Here is an 18760-nt window from a genome sequence, read left to right on the forward strand (position 1 = left end):
AGTGTGTTTGGGGACTCATTTGATGATTGTTTGCATAATATCACTTTAATTTTGAAAAGATGCATGGCAACCAACCTTGTTTTAAATTGGGAAAAGTGTCATTTTATGGTCAAACAGGGCATAGTTTTGGGTCTTATCATCTCTGAAAAAGGAATTGAAGTTGATAAGTCTAAAATAGATCTTGTACGTTACTTACCCACTCCTACTTCGGTGAGAGAGGTTCGTTCTTTTCTTGGCCATGCAAGATTCTATAGGTGATTTATCAAGGATTTTTCCAAGATTGCACAACCCCTATGCCGTCTCCTACAAAAAGAAGTGGCTTTTGAGTTCAAAGAGGAGTGTGAGAAGGCATTCAAGCATCTCAAGGACATGCTTACCACGGCACCAATTATCATCCTACCAGATTGGACTTTGCCTTTTCAGCTAATGTGTGATGCATCCGATTATGCAATTGGGGCTGTTTTGGGCCAAAGGAAGAACAAGCAACCACATGTCATATATTATGCATCCCGGACCTTGAATGATGCTCAATTAAACTACTCTACCACTGAAAAAGAACTTCTTGCCATTGTGTTTGCATTAGATAAGTTTCTTTCATATTTACTTGGCACTAAAGTGATTGTATATTCTGACCATGCAGCTTTAAAGTACTTATTCACCAAAAATGAGGCCAAGCCAAGGCTAATTTGATGGATGCTTCTTCTCTAAGAGTTTGACATTGAAATTAGAGACAAGAAAGGGAGTGAAAATGTGGTTGCTGACCATCTAAGTCGTTTGGTGTGCAATGAGGACTCCTTACCCATCCAAGAGACATTTCCCGATGAGCAATTGTTGTCCATTAAGGTAAGTGAACCTTGGTCTGCCGATTTGGTGAACTTTTTGGTGTCAAAACGTGTTCCAAACACCATAACCAAGCACCAACGTGATAAACTTAGGAAAGAGACACGGTTTTATGTATGGGATGACCCATATTTATGGAAATTTTCTGCAGATCAGATTGTTCGTCGTTGTGTGCATGATTGTGAATTTAATTCAATTCTAACCTTTTACCACACTTATGCATGTGGAGGACATTTTGGCACACAACGCATTGCCCTTAAGGTGTTAGAATGTGGTTTTTATTGGCCTACAATCTTTAAAGATGCTAGAACTTTTTGTTTAACTTGTGATCGTTGTCAACGCATGGGAAATATAGGTGCAAGGGACCAAATGCCGCAAATACCCATCTTTAATGTCGAAATTTTTGATGTTTGGGGCATTGATTTCATGGGCCCTTTTCCTTCTTGATATGGTTTTACTTATATTGTGCTTGCGGTTGATTATGTCTCAAAATGGGTGGAAGCCAAAATCACCTGTACTAATCATTCTAGAATTGTTGCAGATTTTATCAAAACTAACATCTTTGCTAGATTTGGGATGCCTAGAGTGCTTATTAGTGATGGAGGGTTTCATTTTTGCAATCGTACCATCGAGGCGTTGCTCAAGAAATATCAAGTCACACATAAGTTTCAATACCTTATCATCCTCAAACCAATGGCTAAGCCGAGGTGTCTAATAGAGAAATCAAGCAAATCTTGGAGAAAATTGTTGGGCCAACAAGAAAAGATTGGAGCTTGCGTTTGGAGGATGCATTGTGGGCTTATCGCACGGCCTACAAAACACCCATAGGGATGTCACGATTTTGGGTAGTCTATGGCAAACCATGCTATCTCCCCGTGGAGTTAGAACACAAGGCACATTGGCAATCAAGACATTCAATATGGACATAGATGTGGCGAGATTTCATAAGAAGCTTCAATTGAATGAACTTGTGGAGATTAGGCTTGAAGCATATGAGAATGCTTGCATTTACAAGGACAAGACCAAGGCTTTCCATGACAAGATGATCCGAAGCAAAACATTCTCCATAGGACAAAAAGTTTTACTTTTTAATTCTCGCCTTCGTTTATTTCCTGGTAAGTTACGTTCTAAGTGGATTGGGCCATCTGTTGTTACTAATGTTTTTCCATATGGTGCAGTTCAAATCCAAAGCTTCAGGAATGGCCAAGAATTCAAGGTGAATGGGCATCGTTTGAAGCCATATCATGCAAGTGTTGAAGGGCAGATTGTGGAGGACATTACCCTCCATGCCGTGGGTTCCAATTGATGCTAAGAAGAGCGTTCGTCCGGCTGCAAGACGTTCAAGAAATCGCTTCTTGGGAGGCAACCCATGCATTGAACTAGAGAGGATTTGGGCAATTCAACAATTCATTCCACAAAGTCAGATTTGCGTTCCTAACTCTCTCTTTCTTTAATTGTTTTTTTCGTCTTGTTAATTAGTTTATGTTGTTTGTTTGGATGTGAGTCCTTGTTTGAATCATTGAGGACAATGTTTGATTTAAGTGTTGGGGGGGCGGGGTGGTAAACATGTTGTTTTTGCATGATTTTCGTGGGATTTTATCACCTATCACTTCTAATGTTGTTTCTCACTGTTTTTAAGTGTTTTTAGTGTGTTTTGAAGTGTTTTCATATGTGTGGATTAGAAAATCCGAAAATTTACAAAAAAATTGCAAAAGAGTTTTGAAAAACCCAAAAAGAGTTGTTTTTGTGTGTTTGCTTGTGTCTTAGGGTACCTTCCAACACAATGATGAGGATTTGGTTTTTAATTGCATGACTATTAAAGAATGTTGTAAACATTGATGGAAGTTTGATTTACGCTTTGGTTTATGCCTGGTTATGGTTATAGTTTACGAATTCACATGTAATTACAAAAGAGAAAATTAGTTTTTGTAGCATGCTTGAAGGAAGGAACTCAAACTAACGCTACATCCTTGAGAGACTTGAGCCTATAACGTTCTTTGGAGAGTATAAATCTGTGATTTCTTGTTTTCTAAAGTCGTTGCATGATCTCATCATTCTTCGCTTGGTTGCTACTTGGAATGCATTTCATTATAGTTTCAAATACTAGAACTCATGCCCATTTCATTCAAAGCATGATATAGATTGCATAACATACAATAAGATGAAGTTGTTTAGTTAAATCAAAGCCAAAAAGCTAACCCTTTTGCATATGTATTGTAGGATTAACCCATTTGAGCCTATTTAGCCTATTTTCTTTGTTAACCCCATTATCCTCACCTAGCCTAGATTAGGACTTTCCATACCCTTGTTCTTAAAGGATAGTGAAGCATGACTTAGAATGAATTCCTTTTGAGCAACATATTGCAGAAAACAAGTGTGGGGGAAGGTAATAGGGCACGGCAAAGAAGAAAATAAAGAAAACAATTCGTGAAGAAATAAAAAGAAAATAAAAAAGTGGTGAAAAGAAAGAAAAAGCGTTGAAAAATAAGTGAGAATGAACTCACAAGTATTGGTTGTTGAAGAAAGGGTCCAAAAGTTTGAATTTGACCCTAAATGTTGTATGAATCTTCCCTTGTGTTTAAAAGTAAATTTCTGCCATCAAAAGTGAGTTTAAGTGTCAATTTCATTACTTTGCTTCCTATTGCTTTAAGAACCTTTGTTTATCCTTTACCTTTCTTTGTTAGCCAATACCCTTAGCCCCGTTACAACCCTCAACTTCTATCTTGATGTTATGTGTTCAATATGTGGAGTTTGAATGTGGTATGAGCATATGGAATCACTGGTTCTTGTTCTAAGTCGTAGCATTCCATTCATGAGATCATATACATGTCATTGTCGTAAATCCAGAAAATGCTTTCTTTGTTATAACATATGTGAGTGTTAGTCTTCATGTTTAAATCAATCTTCTCACATATACCTAGTGTAAGGTATGTAGTTAGAAAATCTGTGTGAAAATAGAGAGCATTCTAGTGAGGAATTGAGGGAATTCTCTAACGCATGTTACTACATTCAAAACGTTGTTTTAATTGATTAAATGTGAACTAGTAAGTGGTAGCTATGGTTAAGTGTTTGCTAAAGTGTAAAGAAAGCCAAAAACCGTAGGAACGATGTTCTTTAATGTGTCATGTTCGTTGGAAATCCCTAAGATACATGTTGGAAGGTTTAGAATGTATTTTGCTTTGTTTGTTAGTTTTGTTTGTTTTGTTTTGCTCGAGGACTAGCAAAAGCTAAGTGTGGGGGAATTTGATAGGAGCATATTTAGGCGACTTAGTTAGCTTGTTTTTGTGCATTTATGTTGTTAGTTCATAGTTATTTTAGTAGTTTAAGCTATTTTCGTGTGTTTATAGGTTCATATGGCTAAGGAAGCAAAAAGGAGCATTTTGGAGCATAAGCAAAAGGAATGGACGAAATTGAAGACCTAAAGGTGTTAGGATTCCTAATCACAAGAGGATTCCTAATCAAAAGAGGAATCCTAGTCAAAGAAGGTTTCCTATTTGAAGTAGGAAAGTTAAGCCAAGGTTTCCTATTTTGGTTTAATCTTTCCTAATCCTAAAAGACATCATGTTTCAGCAACATTGAAGACTCCTATGCATGTTAGGACACAAATCAAGCCTTCCTTACAACTTAAGTATCTTTGCCGTGCATCCCATAAGTGTTTCCCTTCCTTGCCGTGCAAGGGAGGTCCTTGTTGCCTATTCTATGTCATTAAACTACACTCCTTTTCACCTCAATCTCAACCACACCTTACATACCTTTTCTATCCCAAATTCTTGCCTAATTTCAGCCTTAAAACACATTCCCTTTCTTACAATTCAAGGCCGCAAGTTACTTTCCCTTTTCCCTTTGATTTCTGATTTCATATCTCCTTTTCCTTAAGGATTTGGGGGTCCAATCCTTTCCTAAATTATGTAATAAACCTCAGGATTCTTTCTCCCAAATAAATACCAAAACTGCACCCTCAGTCAACCCTAAACACTCTCACACACAATCTGCCATCATTCACAAATTCCTAAGCTTTGCCGCAGCCTTCAACTCTCCTTCCACCATTCATACACTTTCATACCTTCACCCAAACATCCATACATCATTCCCAACCTTTGCCGCACCACCCTACCAACCTAAACCTATTCATAACCCAGAAATCCATCCAAAATCATCCCTAGACTCTTGTGCTGCAGCCTTGCAAGGAAGAAGAGAAGAAGAAGAAGCCTTGGACGTTTGTGCATTCAAGTTGGAGTGTTGGAACGTTTTTAGGTGTAATCTATCTTTTGTTTTCAATGTTTAATTCAATTTTCCTTTGTGTTGTTGTGAACATGAGAGGCTAAATTCGTTTCAGCTAGGGGAGGCTTTGAAACCATGATTACGTTTATAATATGAGTTGATTAATTCCTGTTGTGATTTTATAAATTGTGAATGCAATTTACTTAACCGTTTGATGGATAACTTATTCTTGTATGTTGATTAGGGAGGCCTACTTAATTTGCATGCTTGAATTTGGTGCTAGAATACAAGGGAGTTTCACACAATCGTCACAAACTTATATTCACAAGTAGTTAAGGTTGTTTTCACAATCATGTTAAGTAAATTCCTAGCATGAGTATCATGATGTCATAGTTACAAGTGCTTTGTCAATACTTATGATTTTCATTGAACGTAATGATCTTTGATTGTATCTCTATTATGATGTCATGTAGGGAACTTTTGAAGAATGCTTTGGGTTGTCGTATGAAGTCATCCAATCCAATAACTTAAGGAAAATCTGAGGATTAATTAGTGATGTCACGGTTAATCTGGGGTGTTGAGGTTCATGGTTTATCGGAAAAGTAACTGGAAATCAATTTGTGTTTGAATGTATCATGTGTGGAAAAGTATCCCCTAGCTATCTAATCATCCATTGGTTTTCCTAAATTCGTCAAAATCTCTTTTAAGTCTTTTATTTACTTGTTTTTCACTTAAATTCGTCCAAAACCCAATCCCCTTTACTTACTTGTTTCAAATCTGTCCTAAAGTGTGTTTTTGAGTCTTTTGAGTCAAAACTAATTCTATTTTCGTCCAAATTAAGTCCTAGAGTCTAAATTGAGTCTTTTGGATTGTTTGATATTGTTTTGAGTCTTTTAAATTTGTCTTGAGTCATATAAGTTTAGTTAAGAGTCTTTGAGTTTGTTTAAGTGTTTTTAAACATATTTTTGTATCTTTGAGTCAGTTTTCATTGGATTAGCAATCCCTCCTAATCCCCGGCCTAGAACGATCCCTACTTGTATCTATACTACAATTGTCAAAAAGAGGGTTTAATTTGTGTGCTAATATTTATCACATCAATAATGTGATTTAACTTTGCCTTTGGCGAAAATTGAACTTAAAGCCTTTCACTTATAAATGAAAAGGAATACCACTAAACCATAGTACTAAGTGACGTCATACATGAAAAACTTAAAATATAAGATTTCTAGGACGATTGTTTATCCTGTATCTATATAATCCTTCATTCTCTATTCTTTTATATCCCTATTCTTTCTCATGGTAAAAAACACGCTCCAACTTGAATATCATTAACCTATGATACTATTGCTCCCCTTACTCTTATGGAAGAATGGATCTATTGTGACAGCCCGTCCCGAGAAATTTTAAAAACGTACGTGTGAAAAGACGATTTTGCCCCTAGTTCGATTTCTTTACGTTTCGTGTCATGTTTTGGGTTTTGTTGGCATGTTTTGAGCCACACACTCACTCCCACACTCCACACCCTTTTGTCCCTTTCCCTGTGTTTGTCCCGAGTTCCCATTCCCTTCCCATTTTCTTTAAAACGTACGGACACACCCATCAAACCTCCACAGATCGAAGAAACCAAGCACATATTCAGGCTTGTGAGGCTTGTAGGAGTCCAACCGTACCCATTTTAGGTAAGAATACCTTCGTTTTCACGTCGAACTCACGATGCCCGATTTTGGTACTGTTCATGCACACGTGATTTCTCACGTTTTTGGGAATTTCAAGCTTGTAGGAAGCTTGGTGAGGTCCCTAGGAGGCTCGGGGTGGTTCATTTGAAGGTTTTGGACGTCGGGATCACGAGATTCGAGGTTGGCCGGAGTTGGGGTGATTTTTCAGGTGAGATTTCATGGATTTTAGCACTTGAAAGTGGTATGATTGTGTTCATCTCGTTGTAAGCTTCATTTTGGTACCAATTTTGTGAAATTTGGTTGAAAAACGAAGAAGATAAGACGATTTGAAAATTTCCCAGTTTTCCGGTGCCGGCGACGGCGCCGGAGAAGACGACGGAATATTCCGTCAAATCTGACGGAATATTCCTGACGCCGTTGACGGAATCTGTTAGTAATAACGGAATATTCCTGATGGCGTCAACTGACGCCGTCAGCGTGCCAGGCACGTGCCTCCGCGTGGGGGCGCGTGCCACGGTGAAATTTTATTTTAAAAATATAGGGATGTTCCTGAGGTTGAGTAGATCACATTGGTGTATTCATACACCCCATTTGAGCATTGTATGAGAAGTTATTTCTAAAGGTTGGTTATGTGCTTTAAAATTAACCTTTTTGTAGTTGTTTCGCATATAGGTGATACCTATCCCGAGGACGAGCGTGGTCACTCGAGGCAGGGGGGCTACGACCCTTCCACATACCAGTGAGTGGGCTTTTGATTTTCCGTATATACCTATATACTTATATTTTCCCAGAATTTGATTGAAACGTTTATTCGTTTATATGCCATGCATTATATTACCGTTGTTTATGCATCGTTAGTTGCATTATTAGTCGTTTATATATATATATATATATATATATATATACATGCATATTTGGTGCTGCGGATGCACAGGTAAGTGCCAGGTAAGTGTTATTCATGTTTATATTTCAGTAGTGATTTGAGATGCTTAGAGAGCTCATAACCTGCACCCCCGGTGTTAGTGCTCCCGCCCAGAGTAGGGCACAGTCTTTCACGTGATGTTCACCTCCCGCACCACACGCTCAGCTTGGATCCAAGTTAGGTGCACAGTCCTATCGTACAGACCACTCTAGGTGGTTCCGACTCGTAGGTGACCCGCGATTATTCGCCCAGCCTTCACGTGATCGTAGCACTTGAGCGTATATATATGTTACACCCAGGCCTGTCATACAGACCACTTTAGGTGGTTCCGACTCGTGTGCATGTCCAGTTAGTGAGATTGAGATTTGAGCTCTAGATGCAGCCGTACAGGTCACGTTAGGTGACTCCGGCTGCCAGATTATATGTTATTGATATGATTTATACCTGAGCACTTGCATCTCATTCTGAGGTTTTGGCATGGCATATTCTTGAGCATGATTGGTATATATATATATATATATCTATTTTCTGGGAAGTATACAGGTTTTACGGTGAGGGGTTAGAACTTATTTGTTAAATGGTTTTCGAAAAGCTTTGTTTTTGCCCACTCACGTTTTTGTTTTGCGCCCCTCCAGGTTCTAGTTGACTAGCAGGTTTGGTGGTTTCCCAGAGGAATTTCCGGGCATTTCTGACAGACGATCACCAGCGTAGGGCCACCTTCGGGTGAACTTTGGTTGCGTCATTTTCATTTGGACTGCTTTAGGCTTTATGCTCTGAACTTAGCGTCGCACTTATTATTACTTTATGTACAACCAGTTTTTATTTATTCGTATTACTATTCCCATTATTATTTTATTAGCTTCCGCACTGTGCACATGGCTACGTCACTTCCACGTGACGGCCAGCATACCCCGATCTCGATCGGGGTGTGTCATCTCTTGTAAGGCTCATTTTCTAATGTATTTTATTGTTTCAATCATTTATTTTTAAATTCTTAGGTGTAGTTCTACAGTCTAGTGATATTCCTCTTTACTTGTAAGTAAGAGACCTTATGTTCGATTCTCGCCAAAGGCAAATTCAAACCAAATTATTATGACTAGCTTACTAGCAATTGAATGACCCTCCAAATGCTTTGCTACTATATGATTATGCACTCCAATAACTACCATCAATGTCCATTCATCATCAGTTGCTAGCTTCTTACCCTAATCCCTAGCTTTGTTCCAAAATTCCTTCTATCCTCATTTTTATTTATTTATTTATTTTGATGATTTTAAATTATATATTGTTCATTCCTTTCACAATTCAATGTAAGTCTAGGACTCGTATTACTTTTTTGCACCCAAGCCAACCTGTTATTATTACATATTTTTTAGATTCTTATCAGTCATTTTACAAATGAGCAAACTTGTTATTAAAATCTTCATTTAAAAGTAGATGGGGAGATAAAACACTAGGGTGGAAATAACAACACTCAAAATTATTTGAGGGATCCTTCAATAGTAGGGGACCGTAGATTAAAACATCTAAATGTGGATTTATAGTCCCAATCTGGTGTTGATAAAGGGTGTAATGAAAATTTAATATATACTGCAAGAGGCCCTCTACATAGTGATAGACAAGAGTGTTGTTATTGCACTAGGTGTGGGTTTGAACCCCATCGTTTGGAAAAAAAAAATGATAATAATAAATAATTATATACTATAAAACTTAATTTGCCTTGAAATAATTACCGTTCATAACACAGTGTTGTTCCAGTTTTACCCTCCCTTAGTTTCTGTTATTTCAAGTCTGCCACGGTCTGTTTATATATATGTCAAATTTTTGTTTCTCCGTTTCTTCCTCATGCCTTCTCTGTTCTCTTCTATGCGCGACTCACCACCCCTCCCAACCACGACTATTGTAAAACGACCACCACACCCCTCTTAGTCAAGTTGTAGCAAGAAAATGATAATAATTTGAAAGGCTCTGCATTGCTCATGGATTTACTATTTGTTGGAATTTTCAGAATTTTGGGCCATTGGTGGAAGAAGTTGGTTGCTTGACATTTTGAGGTATATAATTCTACACCCAGTTCACTTTGATCTTTATTTTTAATTTAGCTTTCAGTTTTGTTTTAAGTTTTATTATATTGAAACTAAAATGTATAGATTTCTCAATGGATTGAAGGAAAAAAAAAATGGTAATTTGGTTTATTTAACCCCTCCAAAATTTGAAGTTATGTATTTTATTTGTATTAATAAATTGCCAAAGAGTAGTGTTAATAATTGAGAAATATGTGTTATATGTGCTTACATGACAAATTCATCATAGAGATTCGTTTGGTTTTGAAATTCCATTGACAGCTATGGTTTTTTATGGGATTGAATTTGTGACCGAGAAAAGACATGATCTGGATTCGTTTGGTTTTGAAATTCCATCAAAAGCTATGGTTTTTGTGAGATTGATTTTGTGAGGGAGATGACATGACCTTCTAATTTGTTTTTTTCTTTTTCGCCCTCATTCTTCAAATTCCATTAAAATCTCGCAATTTGCCATTTTCTATATTAGCTTGAAAGTTTTTCTTATATTGAATATTTCGTGAATTTGATCATTGGGATTGGTTCTAAAATTACAATTTGTTTGAGCAATGACAAATTTGGATTGATTTTGAAATTCCATCACTATGCAAAATTGCAAAGGGGTGATCAAATGAAACACATAGTTTCGATACACCTGGTTAAGGCATTGGAATTCCATCATTAATAATTTGAAAATGCCAAAAAAATTCCTTTCTTTTAAGCAGCATATTGATGAAGTTGACCCAACCTAAGATAACAACATCTATGTATATATACAAGAAAAAAACCGTTGGACAATTATATATACATAGTTCATATCAAAATTTATTTACGTAGTTCATATGAAAAGATAGGTGTTCGTAGCATAAGCAAATACACAACTTATTTATAAAAATCTAAATGTTGAGTGCATAAAGTTATACTTTTATGCCCTCTTTTGCTTAGGTTTTCTACTTAAAATCTCTATGCATCACAAGGTATTTTGTTGTTTGTATTGTATTTCAGGATGAAAGTAAGGGCTTGAAGAAATCATCTTGTTTTGAATATTGTAACAAGTGGCCCAAGATCCGCCAGAAAAGGTCCTTGCAAAACAGCTAACTTGTGAGCTTTGCCCCAAAGTGCTCAGAACGAATTAGAAAATGGGCCATATATGGTTGGAAAGCCCTGGAAGTCTTCTTTCTGATGGTCTTTACAGCTTGTGATTTGGAGGTTTCGACAAGAATGACACACCCCGACCGAGGTCGGAGCGTGCTGGTCGTCACACGAAGGTGACGTAGCCATGGGCACGTGCGGAAGCTAATAAAGTAATAATATAAAAGTACGAATAATTACAAACTAGCATACAAAGTACTAAACAAGTGCTAGCGTAAGTGAAAGACAATTCCAGAGCAGGTCTACAGCAGTCCAAAAGAAAGTTGCGACAAAAGTACACCCGAAGGTGACCCTACGCTGGTGAGTATCTGTCAGAAAAGCCGGGAGAATCCTCTGGGAATACCACCGAAACTGCTAATCAACTAGAACCTGGAGGGGCGCAAAACAAAAGCGTGAGTGGGCAAAAACAAAGCTCTTTGAAAACCATTTAGCAAAATATATTCTAACCCCTCGCCGTAAAACCTGTATACTTCCCAGAAAATAATCATATATACGTAAGTATAAATATGCCAATCATGCTCAAGGGTATGCCAATCATGCTCAACTATGCCATGTCAAAGCCTCATAAAGCAATGTATGTGCTCAGGTATGAATCATATCAATAATATAACATCTAGCAGCCGGAGTCACCTAACGTGACCTGTACGGCTGCATATAGAGCTCAAATCTCAAAACTCAATAATTGAACCTGCCCACGAGTCGGAACCACCTAAAGTGGTCTGTACGACAGGCCTGGGTGTAACATATATATACGCTCTAGTGCTACGATCACGTGAAGGCTGTGCGAATAATCGCGGGTCACCTACGAGTCGGAACCACCTAATGTGGTCTGTACGACGGGCCTGTGCACCTAACTTGGATCCAAGCTGAGCGTGTGGTGCGGGAGGTGAACATCACGTGAAGGACTGTGCCCTACTCTGGGCGGGAGCACTAACACCGGGGTTGCAGGTTATGAGCTCTCTAATCATCTCAAACCACTACTGAATGTAAATATGAATACCACTTACCTGGCACCTACCTGTGCATCCACAGCACCCAATATGTATATGTATATGCAAGCCGCTATTAATGCATATGATGATGCATAAACGATAACAATAAAGTGCATGGCATAAAATAAATAACCCTTTTTAATCAATTTCTGGGAATATAAATGTATATAGGTATATACGGAAAACAAAAGCCCACTCACTGGTAAGTGGAAGGGTCGTAGCCCCCCTGCATCGAGTGCGAACACTCGTCCTCGAGGTACGTGTCACCTATATGCGAAATAACTATAAAAACGTTAACTTTAAAGGACATAACCAACTTCTCGTAATAACTTCTCATACATTGCTCAAAATGGACAAATGAATATACCAACGTGCTCTACACAACCTCAGGATCACAACCATATTTTTAGAAAAATTTTCCTCCGCCGCACACGCCTCCACGCGCCAGCCAAGGCACGGCCACACGCGCCGGCCACGCGCAGGCACGTGCGGCGCACACTGACGGCGTCAACTGACGCCGTTAGGAATATTCCGTCAAAACTGACAGATTCCGTTAACGGCGTCAGGAATATTCCGTCAGAATTGACGGAATATTCCGTCACCTTTTTCGTTCAAACTCCGGCGACGTCGCCGGCGCCGGAAACTGGGAAAACCTGCAACTTGGGTTTTCTCGCACATTTCTCAACCATTTTTCATGATTTTAACGCCAAAATGAAGCCCTAAACTAGTAGAACACGTCCCAACAAGTTTCAAGGGCTAAAACTTACGCGATCTTACCTGTGCAAACAACCAAAACCGGCCAACTTCGAGCAGGACGATCCCGACGTCCAAATTCGTCCAACGAAGCACTCGGAGGCTCCTTGGGACCTCACTAAGACACCTGTGAGCTTCAAAAATCAAAAAACATGCTAGATTAAGTTTGCATGAATAGTGCTCAAAACTGCCATTGTCGAATCGACGTGAAAACGTTAGAGTTCCTACCTGAAAATGGTATGGTTGCATTCGCACGAGCTTCACGAGTTCGAAGATGTCCTTAGTTTCTTCGTTTGGTGGGTTGTGGGTTTGTCCGTACGTATTAAGGTGAACGGGAAGGGAGAGAGAGACACACACACGGGACAGAGACAGAGGGAGAGGGAGAGTGTGACAGTGTGTGTGTGTTTGGTCCAACATATGCCACACTACACAAAACAACCAAAAACGTGACAAAAACGAACTAGGGGCAAGAATGTAATTTCACACGTGCGTTTTAATAATCCCGGGACGGGATGTCACAACCTTCCGACCTTAAAAGAATTTCATCCCGAAATTCAAAACAACCAAGTATAACCCCTAGCGGTCGAAGAACAATCGAGGATACAAGTCCCTCATCCGATCTTCTGTCTCCCACGTAGCTTCCTCAACTGAATGATTCCTCCACAAAACTTTCACTAAATTCACCGTCTTGTTCCTCAGAACCTTCTCTTTCCAATCGATGATCGTCACCGGTTCCTCGTCATACGTCAAATCTGGATTAATCTCAAGCGGTTAAGGAGGTATCACGTGAGATGGATCAGCAACATAGTGTCGGAGCATAGACACGTGAAAGACGTTATGCACTCTAGCCAACTCCGGAGGCAACTCCAACCTGTAAGATACCTCACCAACTCGTTCTGTGACCATGTATGGTCCGATGTACCTGGGACTCAACTTCCCCTTCTTTCCAAATCGCACGACACCTCTCCACGGTGAAAGCTTCAGAAAAACCCAATCTCCGACCTCATACACTCTGTCCGTAGCATGCCGATCCGCTAAACTCTTCTGCCTGTCCTGAGCTGCTTTCAGGTTAGACTTAATTACCTGAACATTCTGAGTAGTCTCCTCGACAATCTCTGGACCCACTAAAACTCTCTCGCCAACCTCTGACCAACACAACGGTGTGCGACAAGCTCTGCCATACAAGGCCTCAAATGGCGCCATGCCGATGCTCGAATGAAAACTGTTGTTGTAGGCAAATTCCATTAAATCTAACCGCTGGTGCCAAGCATCACCAAACTGCAACACCGAAGCTCGCAGCATATCCTCCAAAGTCTGAATAGTTCTCTCTGACTGTCCGTCTGTCTGTGGATGATACGCCGTACTGTAAAGGAATCTCGTGCCCAAAGCTTCCTGGAAAGCCACCTAAAACTTCGATGTGAATCGTGGATCACGATCCGAGACAATACTCACTGGGACACCATGATACTTCACCACCTTCGAGATAAACAACTCCGCTAAACGGCTCAAAGAATACTTCTCTCTCACAGGAATAAAATGAGCCGACTTAGTGAGTCGATCAACGATCACCCAAATGCCGTCAAAGCCATTTTGTGTACGCGGCAACTTGTACACAAAATCCATGGTGATATTTTCCCATTTCCACTCTGGAACGGGAAGCGGCTGCAACAACCCAAACGGCTTCTTCCTCTCTGCTTTAACCTGCTGACACACAGCACACCTGCTCACATACTCGGCTATCTCCCTCTTCATACCCGGCCAATAATAAAATGGTCGAATGGTATGATACATTTTAGTAGCTCCTGGATGCATGGCATAAGCCGAGATATGTGTTTCATCGAGAATTTCTTTCTTCAACTCCACATTATTAGGCACGAACATTCTACCCTCTAGCATCAACATGCCATCTGAATCACGAACTCTGAGATCTCGCCTCCTTCCTTGATTTCGAGCTTGGATTAGTTCTTGAGTCTCCTGATCAGCTACTTGAGCTTCAAGCACCCGATCAACAAGTATCGGCCTAACTTGGAAATTAGCAAGTAACGCCACTTCTCGATCTTCGGCTTCTAACCTTATTCCCGTAGCACGCAAGTCAGCCAAAAGAGGAACACGACTAGCGTACAACGCGTTAATACGGCCCTGTGACTTCCTGCTAAGTGCATCCGCCACTATGTTCGCACGACCAGGATGATAATCAATCGTGCAATCGTAATCGCTGAGCAACTCCAACCACCTCCGTTGACGAAGATTAAGTTCTTTCTGAGTAAAAAGATATTGGAGACTCTTGTGATCTGTAAAGATCCTACACTTCTCTCCGTAAAGATAGTGTCTCCACAACTTCAACGCAAAGATGATAGCAGCCAACTCCAAATCATGTGTAGGGTAATTCAACTCATGGGGTTTCAACTGCCGCGAAGCATAAGCAATCACCCTACCATGCTGCATCAATACACATCCCAGACCATTCAAGGAAGCATCGCTATAAACCTCGAAATCACCACTATCGTCTGGGAGTGCCAAAACAGGTGCATGAGTGAGACAATGCTTCAACTGCTGGAAACTCTGCTCACACCTATCATCCCACTCAAATTTAACATCCTTCCTCGTTAATCTCGTCAGTGGCAAGGCAATCACCGAAAAATCCTTAACGAATCTCCGATAATACCCCGCCAAACCAAGGAAACTTCTCACCTCGGTGACGGTTCGCGGTTGCTCCCAACTCTCCATTGCTGCAACCTTGTGAGGGTCAACCAAAATACCCTGAGCAGAAATGGTGTGCCCCAAGAACGCAACTTGGTCTAACCAGAACTGGCACTTGCTAAACTTAGCATACAACTGGTGTTCCCTCAACCTCTTGAACACTAAAGTAAGATGTCGAACATGCTTCGCCTTCGACTTAGAATACACCAGAATATCGTCGATGAAGACAATAACAAATCTATCCAAGTAGGGCTGGAACACCCGATTCATCAAATCCATGAAGGCGGCTGGTGCATTCGTCAACCCAAAGGGCATAACCAGAAACTCATAATGATCGTAACGAGTCCTGAACGCCGTCTTAGGGACATCATCCCTACTGATCTTCAGCTGATAGTAACCAGACCTCAAGTCTATCTTAGAAAACACACAAGCACCTCTCAGCTAATCGAACAAATCATCGATACGAGGCAATGGATAACGGTTTTTAATCGTCACCCGATTCAATTGCCTATAGTCGATGCACAGCCTCAAAGTTCCATTCTTCTTCTTCACAAACAGAACTGGAGCGCCCCAAGGCGAAGTACTAGGCTGAATAAATCCCTTATCCACTAACTCCTGCAACTGAACTTTCAATTCCCTTAACTCCGCGGGAGCCATACGATAAGGAGTTAAAGAAATGGGATTAGTACCTGGAAGCAACTCAATAGTGAACTCCACGTCTCGATCTGGGGGTACACCAGGTAAATCCTCGGGGAATACATCAGGGAAGTGTCTGACCACTCTCACATCCTCAACTCTGTTAGGAACAGCCTCATCTAACACCACATGAGCTAGATACCCCTGACAACCCTTAGACAACAACTTTTTCGCTCGTAGCACCGAAATAACGCCGTGTCTCACCCCACTCTGCTCACCAACAAAAGTAACCACAGGTAGTCCAGGTCGGTGAAACGTAACTACTTTCCCGTAACAGTCAATGTTGGCACGATAGAAGTGCAACCAATCCGTGCCCAGAATCACATCAAAATCCACAATATCTAACGGGATAAGATCGGCTGACAAAGCAACACCCTCTACGATCACTGGACATCCTGGGTACACACAATCTACAACACATCTTTCTCCTCTAGGCATAGCAAACTCTAAATCATACCCTAGAGGTGTGGGGCGAGGTTGCGTCACTTGAGCAAATGTATGAGAAATTACGGAATGTGTAGCTCCACAATCAATTAAGACTCTAGCGAAACAACCAAGAATGTTCAACGTACCCATAATCAAGTCTGGGTTGTTCTGAGCGTCCTGCAGAGAAATATTGTGAAGACGCCCCTGTCCCTGCTGACGCCCGCCGCGACCTCTGCTTGCCTGAATGCCGCGTCCCTGAGCACCACGCCCCTGGTTGGGCTGACCCGACTGTCTCGAAGACCCTGCACTGCTAGTGGCAATCTCACCCTGCTGATACTGTCCTCCCTGATACCATTGAGAACCACCCGCTGGAGCTGGAGGATACGGCATATAGCCGCCTGAATACTGGGGATAGCCACCCTGGGAATAGGGATCCTGAGGGTACTGATACTGCCCCGGAGCATAAGGGACAGCATCACCCTGATAGTGGTAAACACCACCTCGACCCGTCTGGCCGTAGCTACTAAGACCCTGGATCTGCTGGAGTGGTGCAGGTGGTGGCATAAAGGTCTGCTGCGGTTTCTGCTGCTGCTGACCCTGGGGACAATTAGCCGCTCTATGTCCCATCTGTCCACACGTGAAGCAACCACTGCTACCACGTCTACACTCGCCGAAATGCCGGTTGTTACACCTACGGCAAACTAGGGCTCTGCCTCGCCCACCATCGCCCTGCCTCTGGCCTCTAGCGCCACCAGAAAATCTACCTCCACGACCCTGTCCAGTGGCACTGAAGCCACCACTCGAAGAACTAGAACTAGCTCCACCTCTCTTGAAGTTCTGAGTCTGACGGGGCCCGAGCGATGCCTGACCTTTACCTTTGTCATCTTTCTTCTGATTGCCGTTTTTCTCTTCATCACTGTCGCTCGACATATTCTCAGAGTCCTCAATTCTCAGCAGTATCTCATAGAAGTCCTGGTAAGTCTTGCTGTGGACAGCAGTCGCCATAGAACGCCACTTCTTCCTGGTGCCCAAACGGAAACGATGGAGCATCTCTGCTGGATTACCAGCAACATCAGGATGGTAGCGGGACAGATCAGTAAACTTAAGGAAGTACTCATTCGCCGACATCTTCCGCTGCTTCAGTTCGGTAAACTCCTGCTTCTTTCGGTCAATGTACTCAGGGGGCACATATCTCATCTTGAACAAATCCGTAAAAACATTCCAATCCGTCCTCTGATCTGGAGTCAACCTACGGAGCTCCTGCTCCCACCAAGCTGCCGACTCCGTATCTAGAAACCATAAGGTCGTCTCGACCCACCTCTCCATAAGCAAGTTCCCCTGATTATGCAGCACACGGAAAGTCTTCTCTATGTGTTCTAGCCAGCGCTCTGCGCCCTCATGCCCCTCACTACCCTTAAACTTATCCAACTTCAGATTGTACATAGTCTCCAGAGGAGTCCTCTGGGGAGGGCGCATCACTGACTGAAGGGCTGTAGCAAAAACTTCCCCCAACTGAGCAACATCGGGGAAGCTAGACTCAGAAGAACGACGTGGTTCCCGACGAGGAGGCATAATTCTGACAGAAGACACCAAAATCATTAGAATACTCACAAGGACACAGGACTGCCAAACCTAGGCTCTGATACCAAACTGACACACCCCGACCGAGGTCGGAGCGTGCTGGCCGTCACACGAAGGTGACGTACCATGTGCACGTGCGGAAGCTAATAAAGTAATAATATAAAAGTACGAATAATTACAAACTAGCATACAAAGTACTAAACAAGTGCTAGCGTAAGTGAAAGACAATTCTAGAGCAGGTCTACAGCAGTCCAAAAGAAAGTTGCGACAAAAGTACACCCGAAGGTGACCCTACGCTAGTGAGTATCTGTCAGAAAAGCCGGGAGAATCCTCTGGGAATACCACCGAAACTGCTAATCAACTAGAACCTGGAGGGGCGCAAAACAAAAGTGTGAGTGGGCAAAAACAAAGCTCTTTGAAAACCATTTAGCAAAATATATTCTAACCCCTCGCCGTAAAACCTGTATACTTCCCATAAAATAATCATATATACGTAAGTATAAATATGCCAATCATGCTCAAGGGTATGCCAATCATGCTCAACTATGCCATGTCAAAGCCTTATAAAGCAATGTATGTGCTCAGGTATGAATCATATCAATAATATAACATCTGGCAGCCGGAGTCACCTAACGTGACCTGTACGGCTGCATATAGAGCTCAAATCTCAAAACTCAATAACTGAACCTGCCCACGAGTCGGAACCACCTAAAGTGGTCTGTACGACAGGCCTGGGTGTAA

The 18760-nt window shown here is 41.4% G+C and overlaps 1 protein-coding gene across 1 annotated transcript in view; it reads right to left on the minus strand.

Moving 5' to 3' along the window:
- The window catches only part of LOC148692385 (uncharacterized), a 48823-nt gene extending 31257 nt beyond the window's left edge, over positions 1 to 17566 (minus strand). The window contains exon 1 of the mRNA XM_088680925.1: positions 16523 to 17566. Coding sequence (XP_088537051.1) covers positions 16523 to 17566 — 1044 coding nt within the window. The remainder of the gene's footprint in view (positions 1 to 16522) is intronic.
- Between the last annotated feature and the right edge of the window lie 1194 nt (positions 17567 to 18760).

Source organism: Pyrus communis, chromosome 12, assembly GCF_041283825.1.
Source record: "Pyrus communis isolate YQ-2024b chromosome 12, ASM4128382v1, whole genome shotgun sequence".
Lineage (NCBI taxonomy): Eukaryota > Viridiplantae > Streptophyta > Magnoliopsida > Rosales > Rosaceae > Pyrus > Pyrus communis.